The sequence below is a fragment of the Mastigoproctus giganteus genome, chromosome 13, assembly GCF_048544385.1.
Source record: "Mastigoproctus giganteus isolate SK-2022 chromosome 13, ASM4854438v1, whole genome shotgun sequence".
Classification (NCBI taxonomy): domain Eukaryota; kingdom Metazoa; phylum Arthropoda; class Arachnida; order Uropygi; family Thelyphonidae; genus Mastigoproctus; species Mastigoproctus giganteus.
In genome coordinates, this window is record NC_143587.1 from 94,422,776 (window position 1) to 94,439,576 (window position 16,801).

The 16,801-nt window shown below is 36.2% G+C and overlaps 1 protein-coding gene across 2 annotated transcripts in view; it reads right to left on the bottom strand.

Moving 5' to 3' along the window:
• The window catches only part of LOC150076265 (potassium voltage-gated channel protein Shal-like), a 311,258-nt gene that overhangs the window by 7,870 nt on the left and 286,587 nt on the right, over positions 1-16,801 (bottom strand). For both annotated transcript variants that reach the window (XM_090387923.1, XM_090387922.1), the window contains exon 4: positions 7,727-7,882. In XM_090387923.1, the coding sequence (XP_090244049.1) occupies positions 7,727-7,882 (156 nt within the window). The remainder of the gene's footprint in view (positions 1-7,726; positions 7,883-16,801) is intronic.

Genomic DNA, 16,801 nt, shown 5'->3' on the forward strand with positions numbered 1-16,801 from the left:
GGACAGTCGCAGAGAGTAAGTCGAGGGGATAGTAGGCATTATGTGCCTACTATGGGTTCAAAGAACGCATCCATGCTGAATGCGCTGCTCAATCTTTACAATGTCCAAACTGAAAATGTAATCATTCTGCCTACTAGAAAGACTACGCCATATGGAAAAGGAAAAAAAATTCAGAAACACAAATAGAGCAAAAAATTCTCACATAGAGGGAAAAAGAAAATATCATCATACAATAGAACAATGGAATTGAGGTTTATGCAACTTTATTAATAAGCATACTTCCTGCAGGCTTCTATCTCCAAGAGATAAACTTAATCCCACAATTAAATGTATCAATAAAACACTACAATATATAGAGGGAAGACTGATCCACCCTCCACTAGTGCTCTCCGTGCAGTGGCCATGCGGATTGACTCCAGAATCTTCTGTAAACGTATCCACTTGCAAACGTCCTTAGAAGCAGTAGCCGTACGAATTTCAATCCAGTTTACACTTACACTGCTTTCATTATATCTCCCTCCAAATCAGCACTATGCATATGACGAACTTGAATAATTAGTTGCTCAACTACTGACTCTCTTCTTTGTGTATCATGGGTGATGTACACTGACATCATCCCCTGTGGGGATCTCCTGAGTTAGATAAATGAAGTCGACTGACTGAAAAATTATTGGATGATGAAAACCTTTCGCTTCTGAATACTGGTGCTAAAGTTTACATCCGTTTGTCATAGGAATAGCTTTAGATATAGGCATTTTAATGTCAATGTCTTATGTGGGGCTATGTGAAAAAAAAGATGGATATTCCATAAAGCTGATTGGAAGAAATATATGATCCTTGCCACAATAAATAAACAGATCATCTCTTCTCAGTCAATGACTGAGAAGAGATGATCAATAAAAAAGCAAGAGATAAAGCTAGATACATTCGGAGTAAGAGCAAAAGGGAATTTTGGGCCGCTTCGGCTCCACAGTTAATAGAAATACTGACACTCGAATACTATGAAATAAAATCAAACAACTTATTGGAAAATTTCTCCCAATACTAACTCCACTAATAAACTGGAATGAACAAGACATAATGTGATGTCTGAATGTGATGAAATGAAATCGCAGAAATCTTAGGGAGAGCGTTTGCAAAAGTATCAGAAGCATTATCATGTACACCAGCTTTTCAAAACCATGGCCGAAAAATACAGACTGGATTTCAGTTCCACTTAAGAACAGTCATGTAATCGGCCTTTCACTAAGGAGGAACTAAAACAAAATCTAGCTAAATCGAAAAACAGTGCTGCAGGTCCCGACTCCGTCGGGACTTGTAGCACTGTACGGCACGCCAAAGAGCCTTCCATCTCCCTGTACATCAACAGGATTCTCTGACTCAATCACAAATTCTAGATGAAAACTCTAATACTGACGAACTTTTTTTGACCAAGAAACGTCGATACGCTTAAAATTAACAGTCTGATATAATGTGGCCAAAGTTATCATTGCGCCAAAACGTCCTCAAACAGTGATGGGCGAAAACGCTTTTCATAGGTGTGAAGACACCATCATGAGCGTAGGTACAAGGAAGAGTAGGTGTAATTAGCTGTCTTCAATATAGGTTTTCAAGTGGCCTTTCACCAGGTTCTGCAATCACAAAAGCTCTTCAAAGTGGAAGGAAAGGGAGAACTTTTTTTAAATTTCTTTTTGTACTTAGAACTACTCATATAATTTTGTCAGCGTAATTTAAGAAAACCCTGTGTAACAACCCATAGACCAAAGTTTCACGAAGCTGACATTGTTCCTGGCATGAGGGAAAAAGCACAGTTGAGCACGCTGTTCTTTATTCCCGCATACCAGAACATATTGACTATAGATATCATTTAGTATTCCCATTGTAATAAAACACTAAGGTAAGGGTGGATTATAAGATGGATATATAGAACCATGATAAAATTTTTAAATAAATGCATTTCTCGAGAATAACAAATGAGAATGACAAATGCATGTGACCGGCTAGTTCATTTCTTCATACCATATGTTACAAGTAAGAGTTCGAGTAAGCATTTCAAATGGCAAGAAGAAGAGGAATCAGTTAAGGATGATCCTCTGTCTGGATGAATTGGGAAGATGTTTCTTGTACAAGGAGCAGTTGGCCATACGTCGAACTGGGCTGTTCAGATTATGAATCAGTGCACCGTCTGCAAATTCATGTATTTTAATCCCGTTAAAGATGTAAACATACCAGGAAACTCCTACCGGAAGAGGAGACCGATAACTCGAATGCACTTGAAAATGCCTGAATGAATTCGCATCGTTGACGACATCCGTTTGGAAAGGTCCGGATGGCAAGTGGCGCAATCGGTCATGCATAAAACAGCAACGAAACTAGAGAAGATGGAATATCTCAGTCTCGTGTTTTCTGCATTTTGGAGATTACATAAATTCTTCTCCTACACAATTATTCTAGATAGTTTACAAGTCGCTTAAAGGTCAAGCTGCTCATTACGAACTCGTGGTTTTCGGCTAGCAAAGAGAAAACTACAGTGTCTTATTTTACAGACTATTTGAAATTAAAAGGCGCGCGCATTGCGCCTTTGGATATCAAGTACTTCCTGTTCTTAAATAACATAACGAATCAGGATAAGAAAAATAAATATTTAATTTCATCTTGTATACAGCATTTTATTAATCATTCTAAAAACAATTTCATTTTATTACGGTTTTTGACTACGGTTCTTGATTAAAGAATTACTCAATAATTAATATTTATTTCCTTTTGTAGATTCACTGGCATTAGAAAACATAACAGAAGGTTCTGAAAAGTTTTATGTATTTGCTAGAAAATTTTCCTGTGGAGGAGAATTTGCAAACTGGAAAGAGTCTGGAAAGCCTTAACCTTGACATCTGAGAGCTGAGTCAGTCAATAAATGTATGATTTTCAATGTTTGCCATAAAGTGCATCCATGAGGACTTTTGTCCTCCTAAGTACAATTGATGGCTATAGGTAATAAAGTAAATTACAGTTGTAAGGTAAATAATATCTATTGCTTGCTGTACATCCAAATACAGCAGAACAATTAAATTCATCGCAGCAAGAAGGCAATGGATTTTACATATCATAATAATGAAAGGAGATACGCATAACTGATGGAGTAAAAGATAATTACTAAATATTATACCATTAACAGTATCACGTTCCAGAACTTCTTCCAGTTCCTCGGTCACATGAACAACTCATCTCAGTGATCACGGTATCCAGGAAAATAAAATCAAAGTTCAATCAAAAGATGGATCCAGGGAGTTACATTAATTCGAATTCCCTCATGAATATTAAAAAGGGCATCATCAAATCGCCACAGAGTAGTAAGAGACTGCAATCATATGAAGAGCTTATACGCATAGCCAAAATGATAACTTAACAATAAGTTTCCACGAAGCATGATTGGAAAAACCATAAGCAAATACCTGTAGATTACAGGAACTTACTTGAGAGGGAAAAAAAAGCAATTGAGACAAATTCAAAAGACAATATCATATATAAAACGGATAGGAGAAAATTGTTGTTGTTGTCGTAGCGTGGTTTTTAGAAGTATCATCAACTAAAACCATATTGCTCCATTTATACTGTCTGTAAATTGCGCGTCTTCTGCGGTCAATTCGCACAACAGACCTGCAGCCATCCTTCGTCAATTTGAATTTTGTCTTCGCGTATGTAGTCTGAGCAAAAGGAAGGATTTCATCAGCACTGAGCTTACTCAATCCATTTAAGACTTTAAACACCTCAATTCGACTCCTCGCAGGCGCTTAGTCTCCAGACGATGCAATTTGAAAAACTGAAGCCTTTTATGATAAGAACACACTTTTGCTCCGCTCACCAACCTTGTTGCTCTCCATTACACCCGTTCTAAGAGATCAGTATCCTTTCTAAAATAAGGATTTCAGACCTTTATATATAGTATTCCGTGTACTAATCTTTTCCTTAATGATACAATGAGATAATCACCTCCTCATTCCTGCTGGCAAAATTCCTGTTTGTCATTGACAAAACAACATAAACTGCCTGGCAACTTGTATGCACTGCTCAGAGAAACTTCATATCTGATTACAATTACTCCCCCTACCCTCAGGTCATTTTAATTCTCCACTGTCCTGCGCAGATGTTTGCGCGGTAGCACCAGACACGACCTCCTGGTGTGTGGAGGTCGTCACCGTCCTCCACACACCAGGTGGAAAAGGCTCGGGTTCGAATCCCGTCGATGACGCGAGGAACTTTAATGGGCTTTTTTCACTCTGTGGCTGAGTTAGTCGGTCTTACGCGTAGATAGCAATGTTTCCCCCACAGAAACAGGGGTTTTCGTCCAGCAAAACAGGCAAATCGACCAGAGAACACACGCAATTTACAGACACAATACAGATGGGTAAATGTAAGAAATTACCGGGTGACCCTAATATAATAGTTTGGTTAGTTAGCCCTGCGCAAATGTGGGAAGCCACCGGTGGCATCTGATCCCAAATACTATGCCACTATGTTCTGAGTGTAGTACTGCCCAACTGGAGCCTCAATCTTGGATTACTGCACCCCCCCCCCATATGAAGTACCTTCCATTTCTCAATATTAATTGCTACCTCTCAGCACATCTGCCTAATTTTTCTAGATCTTGTTCCAGTAGGTTACTCTGAATACTGTGATTAACTACACTACAATGCCAGCCTTGTATCATCTGCAAACTTAGAAATTAAGCCTGATATGCCTTCATTATTAATGAAGGCATATAATAATTACACCCTGGAACTCTGTTAACGCCATTATTCCAAGAAGAGCAGTGCCCACTGATAACCACACAACCATCCCTTTATTCCATAGCAGTAATTTATAGTTAACACCACACTGTACAATTTTCTATAGCTGTTTTTTATGTGCAGCAACATCAAAAGTTTTCCTGAAATCCAAGTATATATCAAAATTATTTTTTGTATCTAGTTCCTTTGTTACTGTATCATAGTAACCTATTAAAGAGGTCAGACAAGATCATCCCTTAACAAACTCATGCCGTGACTGCAGTATAATTGCATTCCTGTTTAGATGGATCTGCATTATTTTTTTAATCGGCGACTCCATATGAAATAATGATAACGTTTATATCCAGTAAAAATATCTTTAATTATAAATAAATACTTTGGAGCTTTCAAGGCTGAATATTACTGAATTTTTACTGGATATATACGTTATTATTTCATATCACTGTGGATTCCAGTACAACAGGCCCATTTATCCTCAGTGACTCCATTATTTTCCCCGAAAAGAAATTAAGTTAAAAAGTCTATAATTACTCATGTCACCTTTTGATCTCCCTTTGTGAATTGGAGATCAATTCACAAAGAGAGTTTGTTAATTGATCCACTCTTTGTGGATCAATTCGTAAAGGGACCTTCCCCGAATCCAAGGATGCTCTCATAATCAAGGCTAAAGATTTGCTTACCCCTTTTGCAACCCCTTTCATATAACTGGATAGATTTCATCTACCCCAGGTGCCTATTTTTACTTTTAGCTTCAACAAATTCTCCTCCACTTTCCTCTTAGTTAACAAGCAATCATTCAACTCCTCGCCTAAATTTGACTGACTTTTGGCTTCCCAATCTTTAAAAATTCCTTATATGTGAATGTAGATGCAAAATATCCACCCAGTTTGTCAGAAATCTGAACAGGATCACCAACAATTGGATGTCTGGTTGGTAATTTGGTGTTTACTGGCACATTGGCAAACAAGGCCATAATGAGCCACGTCAAAATCAACAGTTAATCCATTCATTTATATCTAGTAGAGCAATGTGATTTCACCCATTCTTTCTACCGTTAAAATAAGTAAAGAAATCTTTGCTGATTTTCTTTTGATTCTTTGCCAGACTTATCGTAATCTGCCTCAGCTTGCCTAACCTTCCTTATGACATGATTGCAGAACAGTTGATATCTACTGTAGGCATCTTTATCATCTGGTGATTTATATGCATCCCGAGTTAGTAAAATGAGCGAAGGCGGAATTTTCACTCACAGAAAATTCCAGTACTCGGAGTCATAAATTCAAATTACAAGGGAAAATGTTTAGATTATATTGTAGGAAGTTTTCTTTTAGCCAGTGAGTCGTTGATTGCTGGAACAGGTTGCATTCACAGGTAGTTGAGGCTGACAGTTTGAATAAATTCAAAGGTCAACTGGATAGTTAGATATAAGGAGGGAAGCAAATAATTTGTATTTTTTTATCTACTTGATTTTTCTCCCAGCCAGTGCAGCAAAAGCCTCGGACTTCTTTGCAGTTTTCTTGAAGCCAATATATTGCAAAATATTGCAGCACAACAGCTAATTTTGTGGCATTGTTCTTGGAGAGGAAGCAACTTAAGTCATTTTTTTTTTTCAATTAAAGTCCTTGCCGATATTTTTCTTAATAAAATTTAGTTAATTTAGTTAAAATCAAATTTCATAACCTAACTAGAAAACAAACTCTCGTATAGGATGGGATAGTTTAGGTTACTTCAGGTTAGAAAACCCTCCAGAAATGTCTATCAGAAACTGATAAACTATTTATTTATCTTATTAAATCAGTTTATTTATTTACAAAACAAGTAAATAGACTTTGGCTAGAAGGGGATACATACTAAGTAAGATCCAGACATGTAATAATTTAATTTAATACATAAATTACAACTTACATATTCTTGAGTCTAAGCATATGAATGGTTAATGCAATATGCGTATTCATATACACGTATTATAACAATTATTTCTTTGCAATTTTCAAGAAAGCCGAAAGTTAATCGAAGAATGTATAAAGTTTATTATTAAACGCACTGCCACAAAATAATGGCATGTTAGATGATGGATTCTCCCATCTTTGTTAGATAGTATACTTTCTACATCGTAAGATTTAGCATGTATAGAATTAGTCACTTCAGAAGTAAAGATGGAAAAATGTTTGTAATAAGATCTGCACTATACGCTTCATCATAGCATATTCTGTCGACTTCAAAATGCAGCAAAGTGGGATAATATTTCTTGGAAAAACCATTCGAGTCACTCCAAAGTTTTGAGTTTCATGGACCACTGTATGTCCTGGGTAGTATACATTAGAGCTCCATCCCTGGGTTCCAAAATAAGCTTGTTGGTGTCTGTAAGCCCATTATGGGATTATGCCAACTGAGAGAAGGTCACGAGGCTCTCTCGAGACGATAGTCCGTTTCCATGGGTAACTTGCCGATTTGCAAATAAAATTGACTTTAAGATTGTGGGTGAGTTATTGCTATTCGTGGAATCTAGTATTCAGGTTGAAGAATTAAATGAGATACTGGAGGAACAGAGGACCATATTACCGAAGCATACAATACAAGTGGTGTTAGGCACCTCAACCTCCACGTGTGATAAGTTTAGAGAATTTCAATAATGTAACTTATATAACTGCATGTCAAATATTTGGGGAATATCCCGGCCATTAACAGCTATTTGGTGAAGCAAATTGTTGAAGTGGTTCGCGATGTTCTATACTGCAGTAAACAACCAACACAACAAATTCGAAATTTCTGCCGAATTTTTCATGAATTAACTTTTAAATTACGAGCTAAAAAGGCTTTGAATCTGCCTGTAAGTATAGTAGAATTTGCATCTACTATTGCTATACTGTATCATGTACGTGTAAAGAATAACTTGTACGTATATTTTTAACTATATTAGATAATTACACGTTATTTACCTGATAAGTTTTCTTGTTGCAGCGCCGCCCGCAACACGCTTGCAGTAAATTATTTTCTTGAGACGTTACAGAAGGTACAGGCGATAGAGGTGGTGTTGACGAAGGCCTGTTAGGCTGACCATTATAAGGAACTTCCATTTCCACAAATTCCCGGTCCTAGAAAAGAGAATAATTCTTCAGAAAACGACAACGTTACCATACCGCATAAGTATAGAGCAAATATTTACATCGAAAATGTACAGAAATTATCGTAGCCACAAAATTTACACAAATATAACTCACGCAATTAAATGATATGTTATAACCAACTATTCAAATATGAACTAAAAACATTCTGAACCTGCCTGTGAATATCGCAGTATAGATATAGTACAGTTTGCATCCATATATCACCGAATGAAAATCCTACTTTTATCTTTTGCGTGGTTTTTGGCAACTGAGGTGACAATCTCAGGTGTCCATACAATGGAAGATTAATGAAATCTGTAAAAAATGGAAGAAATATCATGTAATCATTTTCTGGTGGTTACATGTTGTTGCTTCACACAACTCGTCTTCGAATAAACTTTACGGACTTTGAAATGAATCCTAGGCAGAATATCTTTGATAACTTCTTAGCAGAGAAGATCACCGGTCCCGAAAAGTCGTCGTTAATCTTTTAAAGGTGGACCATATTAGGGATACAAGAGAATTATTTCATCTAGAAACAAAAAACCCTAGATATTCATGTATTTTTCCGGAATAAAACCTCGCTGCCCTCATCTGAGGCAGACTAACTCAGTCATGAAGTGAAAAAACTCCATAAAAGTTTCTCGTATCATTGATGGGATTCGAACCGGGCCTTTTCCACACGGTGTGGGAAGATCGCCATTTCCTCCAAATTATAATCACTGCTATCGCGAAGACTTAAAAGGTGGAATTAACATCATTGTCATTTTAACCACGAATTAAGTTAGTTGAGTGGATGCTCTGTTCATGTATTTTCTGACATGATCAGTGCAGAAATAGAATATGATAAACATCAAATAAAGAGGTAAGTGTGGCTTTGAATAATAGTAAAATCAGTCACAAACCCGGTTTAACTTATTAAACTCACGTATATAGAAGAGTATAATAAAACAGCCAGCACATTATCACCTTGTTATCTTCCCTTTCTGAGGTTATTTAACTTATACGCAAAATTATATTACTTATTTAAAAACTTAGCTAATATTACCGAATTGCTGCCATCACAAAGGCAGACGAAGTAGAGAAAAGGTAGTAAACTAGCCTTAGTAGCCACAAAGGGTGCAAGAATTATATTACGCGAAGTAGGATCGGGACAGCCATTTCAGTTTCACAGTATACCTTTTCTGTAGACCAGAATAAGCCATATAGAGCTAATAATATAGGCAATAACTTGACACAGGGAGAGAATAAAACAGAATAGGGATACATCTCAAGTGTAATAACGTAAGTTACGATCTCCAATAGCGATACTGGTTGACGTTGTTACTGGAGTGTGAATAAGATTATTCGAAGATCTAAAACAGCACTTTGCAGCCTTTTGCTTCACATAGTCAACATTTTTATCAAGAAATCCACTTCTCTGTATGGCGAAATGCAATATATTCTTCCAAAAGGACTGTTTGCTTTACACACATTTTAAAATTATATTAATGATTAATTTTAATTAGAAACTAGAAATTCAAGACCTTTTCATTCGGGACCATAGTTGGACGATGTCAGGGGAGGATTAAGGTTTCCTCCATGACTTTTTCAAGTTTTTCAGCCTGCACAAATGAAAATTGGCTCACTAACACTCCTGTACAGAAATAATACCACGCAAATTGGCGCACTATGACCGGAGGTCGATGTACCAAAGGAATTCTTAAAATTGGCGACTGTTCAGCACCGTGTGACGGTCATCATTCGCATCGGAATTTAAGCTATAATACGAACTTAAATTATACTACTGTAGCGTTTGATATTTTTAGTATATTTGCTATTAAATATACAAGATAACTGTTATTATCAAACACTGAAAAACGGTTCATGATTAATGAATGTTTTTGAATTTAGTGAATATTTTACAAGGTCTTAGTGACGTCTACTGATGCATTTCTATAATTACACTATTTTTACTTTATATTTAACTCACTTTGTAAATGTCGCGCGGAATATAGTATTGTACAGTATTGACAGTCTACCTAAATCAGTTTTAATGTTAAAAAACATTTACATAGACAGCTATGAAGGTAATTAACACTGATTAAAAATATAATAATAATAATAATAAAAATAATAAAAGGGACGAAATGGCCCGGTGGTTACGACCCTGGACTGCCAGCATGATGTACCCGGATTCGAGTCCCGCCTAGGCGGGAACGAACGCGTGCCCATCAAGCTGGAAGACCGATATATATATAATAATAATAAATATAAAATGTAATAATAAAAAAAAATCGAGAAAGTTGCTTCATCGGACCGACTTCCCCATAGTCAAAGCTAAGGCTGAGGTAGAGTGTGATGTCATTTGGTGCCGCTCCCCAAAGATAACAACAGCACTGGATGCAAGCCGAAGCTAAACAGGTCCACCTTCATAGTTGGATGATGATCTTGAAGAGAAGTATGGAACATACTGTATCAAGTGTGGACAAGATAAAGTCAATCGCGTTGGAAAAAGCACAGGCAGTGGAAAAAGTGGTGCTATCTCCCATACGGCTACCACAAGGGAAGGACAACACCGTCCAGCACAACTAACTAGAAATGCTTCCTTCCCAACTGCGCTAGTAACTACTTAGGGAGGAATAAAACGCAAACGCATTAAGTGGAGCATAGGAATGAATAAGTTAATCATGCGAACATACTAAAATAACCAAACTGGAGACCGATATTATAATGTAGAGGACGAGACTACATGCCAAGTGATTGGAACGATTCCCGACTATTCAGGTCCCCGAACAACGAATAATAAACCAGTCATGAAGAACCTGATAGCTCCTGCAATCTTGGAAAAGATCAAGCAGGATGTAAGCGACCAAGTACAAAGAACAAAAAATGTCGACAAAATCGAACCAGAGAAGTTGATGTGTGAACAGACGGGGTCATGATATCCAGAACAGAAGACCCTAACAGAATTCGAAGGAATGGATCTCACAAAGACCCACGCCACACCGAAGCAGAGATCCAACAGAATCCAGTCACAAACCACCTCAATCGGAAAATAATTCCGCATTACTTCTACAACAACGGAGCGACGCTTGAGGCCATCTACATAGCCGTGTACTGTGTTACTGTAGCAGCCACTAGGACCAATGGAAAAGAAACGAGAGACCAGCAGCAGAAGAAACGGAAAAACAAAGAACCGCTAGCTTGGGAAAGAAGGCTTCAGCAGAAGACAGAACTAAGAGTCAAGATAGGCCAATTAACCAAGTACCAATGGAGTAATAGGAGTAAGAAGTTTATTGGTAAAGTGAAGAGCATCCAATAATAATCCTTAAGAAGAGCAAACATGAGACCAAAAATAGAAGATCCGGGAGGGGAGTTCTGCTTCAGAACCTCCTCCCGGCAGTTATAGAGAAAGAAGCACCGCAACCTGTACACGGACTACATCTACTACCGCAAGGACTTCCACCCCATGCCTCATAGCTGGCTAACAGAGATGTTGAAGATCCACAAATTCAGACAGTGACAAGCTTCTTAGAAGAAGCAACCATGGTGAAATGGAATACCATCATCAAGGTCGAGAACATCACAAGCAGACCGATTCCCATCAAGAGAGGAATCTTTTAGGGAGATGCCCTGAACCCACTGTGGTTATATCTAGCGCTGAATCCGCTATCCACTATGTTCTAAACAATAGAATTTGGAAGTAGAGCTTAAGATATGTTAGAACTGGTCAATAATCATGCCGAAGAATGACTTTGGGAATGATGAACTTATGGAACTGTAAAAGCAGGGAGTGAATGCAGAGCCTTTAGTGCTGGCGAGTCACGCAGCAAGTTTACGACTAAGGGATGATTAAATTAAGAATTTAGGCTGTTGGATCAAGTCAAATATTTGTTTTGGGAGGGAGAACTCCAATTTTGAGAAGAGTATGAAGGTCTGAAATTGCAAGCAGCGTGTCACCAACATATGTACAAGAAGGAAGGAAAGCTAGACAAACAATCCTGAACTTGTAGTGACTAGCGCAATGTATCTAGAGCGTTTTATATTAATAAACATGTCCTTACTCTGATTATTTCTATAATTTGCTATTATGTAGTGTTTCAGAAATGAATAAACTAAATTTTTACATTAGTATAAGACTTATTCTCGTTAAGTATAAGAGTTATCCAATTACCCCTTTAAAGATACTTTCCCTACATAACATTTGTGCACGACGTTAAGCTGCATTACAGGTTTCAGAGAGGATTTGAAAATAAACGTGAACAAACTTTTAATTGATAAAAATCATTTAGGAAAATGCTTTTTGCTTCGGGTTCCACAGTATATATAAAGAATGTTGTCACATAAGAAACAGCAGGAACTGAAATATTTAATAGGTACGATACAAAATATAAAAACTATATGAAAAAAGTTTTATATAGTTAAACGTTTAACTATAACGCTCACCAACCTCGTGTATACATGACACGCCGGGAATTATTTGATATTCCATTGAAACGTATTTGTATATTAATGGTAGCTGATGAAGGGACTCATCGTCCTGAAAGCTGCTGTTTGTTTTTATATAGTTTGTATCCTACCGATTAAATATTTTAGTTCCTGATCTTTCGGATGTGACAATATTCTTTATATATGATAAAAATCAGCTAATTAGATATATTTTGAAGTTAGAAATCGTAATAATCCAAATCGGAAATTATAAATGAATTTTTGATGAGATATCTTTTGTGAGTGCATGTAAAATTTCCTAAAAACAGAACTAAATAAATTGAACTGCAGGTTAAAATAGACAAGTTTTTACGTATTTTAGCAGTATATTTGTAACATTTATATTAAAATTTATATTATATTATTTATACCGGCTGGAAAAGGTTCCGGTTCGAATTCTATCAGTGACGCGAGAAACGTTTCTAGGCATTTTTCACTTTTTGACTCTTAAATCAGTCTCTAGAAACTCGGTTTTTTCATCCAGCAAAATATATAAACTAATCAGGGAACGCACAAGTTATTAACATAATATACATGGTTGGATGAGGTTTTCTAGGATAACCCTAATATAATTTTTTTATTTTGATATTATGTAATTCTATCGGAAGTATGTACTCGGTAATAAATATATTGATTCGTTTGGAGAGACCTGGATTTAAATGTTGTCAGTGACTACAGGAACCCTTGAGGCTTCTCCAATCGCGGTTGTACTTCGCTGATCGCAGGTTGAATAGAAGGATTTTTTTTCACATTGAGTTTTTTCAGTTTTATAGCCTTCAGGTCAGATAGGGAGTGAGATGGTAGTTGATTACGAAAGAAACCATATCCCCAAAATTCTTTCTCCTATTCACAATTTGTGGTAACATAGATAGACTGAAGGAAGTACACGTTCTTGCTGTTTGGTTTGTTACACGTAATTGAAATCATTCAAAGTATGTGCCACGCCATGTTACTTGTCTTGTAAGAACCTGGAGCAAAAAGTAAATGTCATGAGAGTTGGCAATGGAAAGCGGTTATATGAAATGCATATAAGTGTCTTTAAAGAAATACACATCAGTAGCACAATAAATTGGCTAATAGAGTAAAATAACCAGCTTAAGGATTAGAACTCCCTTTCAGGAAGGGAGTTCTAATCTTCTACAAATTCAGGGAAAGTTCATCTGTTATACTTTTACGCAAATAAACATTTCTGTACATTAAAAGAATTCATTATCTAAGCTTATCAGCGTAATGATGCTCAGATCCCTGCTTCTATTTTAAATTTTCCTACATGGTGTAAATTTTTACGTTATCAATTTCATTGCTTCAGTAATGAGTGGATAATTGCTTCTCGATGAGTCATTATTGCAACTCCACGCTACACTGAGAAATATAGATTTTTCCTTAGGTAAATATTTTCTGTATATGAAAACATTTATCTATAATGGTTATGATTACAGAAACTTACTTTTCAGAATGAAGAGCTGCTTATCTGCTATATTCGGCGTAGCAGGCAAAAAAAAGTACAAACTAACCAAATAGAAAAGCATAATTACATCTAGAGTCGAGAGAAAATCGATCTCTTCGGTCATGCATGTGCAACTCATCACAACTCAGAGTGCAAACATTTATATCCATTCACTACGGATTATTGAGAGTGCGTGCATATTCTACTTACTGTATATCTATGCCAGATACTCAACGACTGTAGTGTAGGGCGTTTCAGAAATTATTTTTGCCATCAGATTTTAAGTAAGAAAGAAAAAAATAATCATGTTCGAAATATTTACTTGTTTTCAAATAATTTAAGCGATACTGCTCGCAGTTGCAGCTGAAAATGAACGGTTGTATTAATTGATTCGATAATATCCTCCGTCTATCAAGCTCTCTCGCATGATGGACATTTGGTATTCTCTAAATGTGAAAAATTCTCGATATGCTATTAATGTGGTTAATTAACACCCCATCCACCTGTAATATTTCGAGACAATTGAAGAAAAGCATAAGAATGATCGATGCCAATAATTACTGAGCCATCAATATTTCCTTGTTCATTTTTTGCCCATCGCTATTTCTTTTCCTCATTTATTTTGATATGAAAATAAAGGATGCCAAGACAGTCTGAAAACTGGCAAGGCGGCCAAGAAATTCTTGCGAAATAATCACGGAAAAGGGAAACTAAAGAGAGGAATACATTCTTATGGAGCATAAAACAAATCTTAACAGTGAAGGTACTGGAATATTTTGAGAATAGTTTCATATCCGAATAATTTTATGGTTTCATCAATCATGACTCTATGCACACGTATTCACTACTTTTAACGAAAAAAAACAGTTTTTAGTGATCAATACGTAATTTGTTAAATCGTTAGTCCTTTCATTCATGACCATCATCTTCTTAGGCTGGGGGATAACCATTACTTCCCTCTCCTGTTTGTTGGTTTCCCAGAAATATTGATTGTGCACCGCTCCTTTGTGACGTCAGAAAGTGACGTTGAGTAGCACATGCAGTATTGGTGTTGCCACTGACTGCAGCAACAGAGTTGACCTTGCAGACAAACTGTACGTGGGTATGGCCATGTCCTCTTTTCCATTCGTTACAATGTATCATTCAGAGGAACCTGTGCACACACGCTACTACAGTTTACCTCTGTGAATTCTGTATGAATCATGTTGTTTCGATGCTGCTAAAACTTTTATATCGCTTTCATAATAGAAGCGATATGTTAAGATATTACAATCAATTCATATTGGGCATTCATTAAAATTTAACATGTGGAAATCTGCACATTAAAAATGTTACTAAATTATGACCAATGAGAAATTACCTCCTTGGTGAATTGTTTAGTCAACAGTTAATAACCCTTTGGCTAAAAGAGAATTTTCTTATATTCAGCCTGCAACTATTCTTCCTTAATTAGATGCACGTCCTCAAGTTTTTGCAACCTGTGAAAGGAATAATTACCCGTTCCACCCTTGAAACCACCTCAGTAATTTAGACAAACATTTACATTACCAATCTGTTGGGATTTCACCTGGTCCAGAGATGTACGCAGTATAATAGATAGATATGGGCAATATGGCTTGCTGTTTCCTATATCACTGGGGACGTCCATCAACTCCTCGTGCCCTTCAAGTATGATAATTCATTTTCAGTCATCACACAACCGTTTAGTTCCCAATGTCTGTTATTTGGGATAACAGTGCTGTCAAGAATTTTACCGCCATGCAAATATTCCCGCAAAAATTTTATTTATTTCATCAGCTGACCACTTAGAGTAATCTGTGGTGATAGCAAGGCTTTTCTGTAACAAAAACGTGTGGTTCAATCCCTTCCTTGTAAAATCAATCGACACGTTAAAAATTTCTTTATTGTTTACTTCGCTCTCTTTTCCAATGCCTTTTCAGTCTCCTTTTGCATTACAGATTAATTTATACTTGTCACAGTTCTCGGTGTCAGATAATAATTTTATATTCATCCCACGCAACTCTCCTGTTACTGATTTCTTCAGCTGAATTATTGTCCATTTTGGTCTAGCCTGAAAAACTAACGCTTTGAACGCAATAAAAGATGGGCAGCTTCTAGGATTACTTCTATGAACAGTTATTATTTAGTATTTGTACTCATTAAAATCACAAACTTTTTTGTTTTGGCAGATGCGTACGACTTATCTAGATTTATTGGATTTTTCTTTTGCTATCAATGCCTACCTCTACGAATATGTAACTGAGGACTGCTTTGACTCAGTAGTGTTGCAAAATGTCAGCTTCTTGCGAATTGAAGCTGGCGAAAAGTATTCCCAAAAGGATCCTGGCTGTTATAAGGCCAAAGTTGGGCCTACAAATTCTTAATGAATAACGACCCAAATTGAATAAACTATGTTTTTTTAAAACTGGTTTCCTAATATACTTTTCAGAGTATAGTGTGGTTTATAAAATCTATTGGGAACGAGATTTTTGAGTTTGTACAAACTTTTATTTTTTTTAACTTAAGATAAACCAAACTGTTTTTATCAGGCAAAGATTACAAATTAAGTTTTAAGATTAAGAAATTAATAAAAATAAATTGGAAATTAGAATTATTATTAATTTTAGCATATTTATGGCCTTATCGGTTGATAAATGAATTAAATGTGGCGCTTTTCAACCTTTCTGAATCGTAATCAAGAATTAAATATAATATATTTTCGTAATAAATCAAAAAAATCTTCGGAACCACTTTTCACAAATAAATCAACAAAGACTATACCTGGAAAATTGATAATAATTGATATAAACTTACTTTTTCTGATAAAAATACTATATAATTTAATATAAAAATGTAGTCGCATATTATCTTCATTTTAGTATAAAGTACATAGTCCATAATTTGAAAATAATTTAGCATTGCGATGTTTACCCTTTTTAGCGCATTCATCGACCTCAAATTGACTTGAATATGGGTTACCGACTGTTACA